Source organism: Serinus canaria, chromosome 1 (genome assembly GCF_022539315.1).
Source record: "Serinus canaria isolate serCan28SL12 chromosome 1, serCan2020, whole genome shotgun sequence".
NCBI lineage: Eukaryota > Metazoa > Chordata > Aves > Passeriformes > Fringillidae > Serinus > Serinus canaria.
The window spans coordinates 29,788,855-29,794,411 of record NC_066313.1 but is presented as its reverse complement, the minus strand read 5'-3'; the positions used below and the strand labels follow the sequence as shown (position 1 = coordinate 29,794,411).

Here is a 5,557-nt window from a genome sequence, read left to right as displayed (position 1 = left end):
GCTGACCCAAGGAAGAAAGACTGAGTAAAAGAGGATTGGAGCACAGCTAGGAGCCATCCTGCATGTGGGGTAGGACACCAGCACTGAGCAGCAGGTTTTCCCAAACAGCTGAGTCCTCAGCTCCTGGGGAAGATGAGCATTTCATCGGAGCACAAGCCCCTTGGGAAGCAGGTCACCGGCAGCCTGCATATGGTGAGTAAGGTATGTTCTCAAGGGCATAATTCCCTCATGCAGGATCAAAGTACCCCTGTTGGGCTACATTCAAGTGGGTTTTTTTCTCCCATATGCTTATCTGAAGACACCAGGCCTCGCCAAATATATCCCTAAGAAAAAGATTCTAGTTAAAAAGCTGTGCCTGTGTGCACCTGTTGTGTTACAGGAGGGCCAGGTCTCTCACAGGCATGCAAGACCTGACAACAGCAAATTACCAGAGAGGTTCTTCACCTTTGACAAGAAATGGAATTCAATTAATATGAACTTTAATTAGTCAATTCCCTAAATAAAAGCCTATTGTAGGTTTTGGGGTTTTCAGCAAGTCTTATGAGTCTGTAATGATGCCAAAGCCGTCCTGTGTTGTTGACATGCAGGATCATCAGGTGGGAGCAGCAGTTTTTCTAGCTATAAGGAAAATTAATGGCAGTCTCAGACAAGCAGCATGTTACTAGGTGGAAATCAGTGATGAAATTATTTCTTTTTACTCTTCTCTGCCCTCAGTCTATTGATAACTGGTTTGTCTTCTTGGCTAAAGCTGAACAATCTATTCTCCAGACTTCTCTGTTTTAAGAAAACCCAACCTTCCTACCTTGCACTTTTCAGATGTAAGTTGCAAAGTGCTTCCCTATGGAAGTAACTGTTTTACAGATTAGTAAACTGGGGCACAAATAGATGGAATGACTTTCCTGAGTATCACCTTGATGGCTAATTACAGATCTGGGAATCAGCTGGTGACAGTACTTCCAGTCCACTGGGAACCACTTTGATGGCATGCTAAAACCATTAATCAAGATGCAAGAACATGAAGTTAGTTGGGCTACTGTATTAATGAATAACATGTTATCCATTTGTATTAGTGACAAAGAGCATGAAACATCTGACCTGCCATCTGAAAAAGGAGCAAAGGCTCAAAAGCCTGAGACTCTTCTGTCAAATGGTCCCTGGTGGGGAGTGCTGTTGGTAGCTCTTGGACTAATAGCAAATCTCCTAGGGAGAAACTTGACTACAGAAACAGCTTTGGGCTGTGTTTTACAGTAGGTGGAAATCACAAGACAGTCTCAGACAGAATAGTACTTGTCTTCTTGACCCAAGTGTAAGTGATTGCTCTTGAAATGAAACTCTCTACACTAGTGCAAAGCAATATTCCAGCAGGGTCTTTGGCCTGAATCTCCTGTTCCTTCCCTGGCTTGCTTAGGGTCTGAGCAAATTTTTGCTAAATCTGATAGTTTGCTCCTGTTTATAGGGAAGGTCTCCCATTGCACCAGGCTGTGTGTTCCTAGTCCCATTCTTTTGTCAGCTTTGTGCTTGTTAAATCCTCTGTCAGCCAATCCATCTCACTAAGATGAAAGAGAAGCAGAGCTGGCATGAGGTGAGCAAGAGAGCATACAGAAAGGTACAAGAACAGGACAGGGCAGAAGAGCTCCCCCTTCCCCTTGTGCGTGCTGTGAGATCAGCTCGCGTCATCCCGTGGGTCTGTACCCATGTGATCCAGCTAAGCACTTAAGTACACACTTCACCTGAGGCATGTGACCAGCAGCACTGAGGCAGCTCCTTTCATGATCAGATCCAAGAAAGTGCAGGTGAGCTCCTGGAAAATAGGGTTGTTTATTGACTCACGCCTTCCCAATGGCAGGTGTGGCCCTGGCCTGGCTTGTGACTTGCACTACAGTAGTGCCAGCAGGAGGAAAAGAAATGTCTTCTTTCTTTCTTCCCTTTTCTTCTCATCTGCTGAGTACTACATAAAATGACCAAGTGCAAAGGGAAGCTAGTAAAATTTTTCCCAACTGAACATACAGGAAGGTAAATTTAAAAAGTCCAACTTTCCAGGTATTCAGGCCTCCTTCAATTCACACAATGGTGTTAATACAAAGGGTTAAAAAAATGCAAACAAACACACAATCTTTACATTTTCCTCTCTTAAGTCCATGTCAGTTGCATGAAATATCTCCTTTACTTCCTAACTAAAGCCATCTTACATTTTTAGGTGCTTTGCTAAACAGCTTCTGTCCTGCACCTCTGACACGATGGATTTTTGTGTCTTACTTCAGTTTGTAGCTGAACTCTCAGATGAGTGCAAGCCAATTCCACCTATTTATCAAGTTTAAAGAGCTTTAGCTTCTTCTTAGAAGAGGAAAGAACAGATTATAAAAATGAAGTGGCACAGCTTTGGGCTCTATCTTTGTCCCTTTGCACACGGGGTGGCTGAGAGCTCATGTACTGCTCTTGCTGTAGGTGGCCCACAGGGACAATGCATGTGAGTGACTTAGGAGATTGATCCTGTAGTCACTCCCAGCTTTCCTGGGCAGGGTACTTCTCTTCCTTCTTTCCCACCAGGAAAATGACACTTTCCTACATCCCAAAGATGAGGTGAGGACTTAGCCATTTAGAAATGTCCAAGTCTCTGCTGCTCTGGTGGTGAGAGCTGTACTAGCATTCTGCATCCGCTTTTTGCAATAAATCAGGTGGAGGTTCCCATCTGATACCCACAAAATGGGAGCTCATACTGCTCTTCACACCATCATTCCATCCTCCAACTGTAGTAATTAAATATACTCTGAACAGAGAGAGACATGGTTCTCCCAGGATTTTAGAAGCCTTGGGAAACTTAGAGGAAAAAATTCAAACAATTATTATCTCTCTTTCTGAAACCATTGTTTATAGATATGGTTCTCCAGAGTGTGCTATTCATAGTTCACCAATAATGAGAGAAGATTCCTAAAGGCAATCAGATCTTAGGTCCACCATTGTTTCTATAAGAACATTGAAAATTTCTAAAAATAAAGTGTCTTTTCATGCCTTCTGATGATGGAGTCTCTGAATGACCCTTGGCTGTCTCCAATACCTCTTTGGTGACATCCAACCACAATCATCTATCTTTTCCTTGACACTTCCATGTTGATGACCTCAAACTGATAATGCACATGGCTTTTTTCACTTCTTTTTTTTCAGTTGTCACCAATTGTGGAGTTAAATGTTGGCGGGGAGATGTACACGACAACACTGAGCACCTTGAAGAAACATCCTGGCTCCAAGCTGGCAGAGATGTTCACTGGCCAGCCCAAACTCAGGACTGACTCTGAAGGGAGGTTCTTCATCGACAGGCCAGGCACCTACTTCAAATACATCTTGGAGTACCTGCGCAGTAACCAAGTGCCCACCCAGTGCATCCAGGACGTCTACAAGGAGGCGTTGTTCTATGACATAGAGCCTTTGATCAAGCAGCTTGAGGACTCCCCACAGATCTTTGGGGAGCTTGTGGCGAGGAGGCAGTTTCTGGCTCGTGTGCCCAACTACAGTGAGAACATCGAGCTGATGATCCGCATCGCGAGGGCGGAAGCAGTTGCGTCCCGACAGTCCAGTGTCATCGTATGTGTGGTCAGAACCGAGGAGGACGCAGCCAGGTGTCAGGATGTCTTGAACAGTTTGGACATGGATAAAAAATCCGTGGTGAAGTTTGGCCCCTGGAAGGCTGTGCCCGGTATTTCTGATCTGCTGGACTGCATTCAAATGGATGTTGAAGCCAAAGGGTATAAAATATCCTTTCAGCCCCACGTTGCTGAAAAAGGTTTTCGCTTCAAATCGCACGACTTCTTCTACAAGTTCCTGTTCACCTGGTGGTAGCAAAGTGTCACCATTGATAGGGAACATCAAAAAGCAATCACTGGAACAAATTAACCTGGACTGTGGACAATAAACCACGAGCTACCAGAGGGACAGGAAGAAGTGCACAGGCCAACAAAAGGATCTCCTTTGGCTGCTTTCCATATCAAAGAGCACTTAAGAGCCACTTTACTTGGGGTTTAGGGGATAACTTTTTAGAGGTTTTAACAAACTCCAGAAAAAGGAGGATTTTTATTCTTCAGTGTTGCTTACTATTCATCCAGTTCAAAGAGATGGATCTGTAAATTGAGCCAACCTCACTCAACCTAATGGAAATAATCCCAAAAATGTCTCGTGGACATGTAGAGTTGCTCTCTCAGCGCAGGTGGGAACAGGCCGCATATGTGGAAATCCTGACTGAAACAATGATATTACCACATACTCAAATTAAATTTGGTTTCTAAATGGGACGGCAAAAGCTATTCTTCTTCCACCTTTCTACACTAGAATCTGGGTTAAAAGGAAGGATTTGGTGTCCTATAATTGCTTCTTCTTTCTCCAGCAGACAGCCTACTCTCTAGTCAGTGTATTTATTACCATTATTTATTATTTGTTATGAAGGAAAGACAGAGAACCTCAGGATCAACAAAAGGCAAAAACACCATCACTGATGTGAGGAGTTTATAATCTAAGGACACACACTCCTCTTTAAGACCACACAATCTTAATAGTTTTCTTATGACACTCATTATTATGATGATGGTATTTCGAACTACATAAGCTCCTGGAAGAATTGGGAAAACCGGCCATGATTTGGTGGGAAGGAAGTGGTACTGAAGCAACAGCCTGCAAATTCTCTTTTACCGAACACAAGTTGCATTCTACAAGGTGTTTTAAAAAATCTTAGAGTTTGAAAGTTTATTTTTATACTGGAAATGGCTTGGGTTTAATCACTCTCAGAATCATAATGGCTGATTTGATAAAGACCATATTTCCTTTACTTCTTGGAAGATGGATTTATTCCAGTCAAGGACAGTAACCATAGAATCATAGAATGGTCCCTGGGATTTCAAATAAATAAATTTTTAAAAAATTTTGAATGATGCAGAAGTGCTTCATTTACTGACATTTTCCCCTCAAGATCCCTGAATTCTAAAGCCCTGAAGTTTTGTCTTTAGGGTAACAGATTTGAGCCATTCCTAATTAAGCTGTGTTTCAGATGTGCTTATCCTAGCATGGACCTCCCCCCAGTGACAGTCCTGAGTCACTCCAGCGGCTGCAGGGCAGTTCTGCTGTAGGTGTGAAGGGACTCTGGGATCTCTCACATTCATAGCCTTGGTAAGAATGGACACAGTCAGTGTCGGAGAGGACAAAAGGTTTAGGAAATAGGCTCTTTTGATCCTAACCAAGTGGTTGGTGGTGCTCAGCCTGGAAGGAGAGATTGAGGAGGCCTCCCAGTAGACAAAAGAAGGTTGCTCTAAAGAGATCTGTTTCACTTCGTACACACTCAGGGTGGGGAAACTGGCTTAAGTCGCCATGACAGAGATGAAAATTAGGTATTAGGAGGAAAAAAAGAAATCTCAGTATAGAATAGTTAAAGCCTCACACCAACCAACCTCTTAAGCCTATAGGACTGCTGCCATGAGAAACTTTAATTGGCACACACTCGAATCCTGGGCTCAGTTTGGGGCCCCTCACTCCAAGAAGGACACTGAGGGCCTGGAGTGTCCTGGAGAAGGGCAGT

At 43.5% G+C, this 5,557-nt stretch overlaps 1 protein-coding gene across 2 annotated transcripts; it reads left to right on the top strand.

Annotated features, from left to right (window-relative positions):
- On the top strand, nt 1-4,815 carry KCTD14 (potassium channel tetramerization domain containing 14). Of its 2 annotated transcripts, none has more exons than XM_009102708.4 (2): nt 1-192; nt 3,163-4,815. In XM_009102708.4, exons 1-2 carry the CDS (start codon nt 133-135, stop codon nt 3,832-3,834), a joined length of 732 nt encoding a protein of 243 aa, XP_009100956.1. In that variant the 5' UTR covers nt 1-132; the 3' UTR covers nt 3,835-4,815. The 2 variants fall into 2 exon arrangements, with proteins under 2 accessions (XP_009100956.1, XP_018763901.1); XM_018908356.3 differs by having other exon boundaries at nt 1-201.
- The last annotated feature ends 742 nt before the right edge of the window (nt 4,816-5,557 follow it).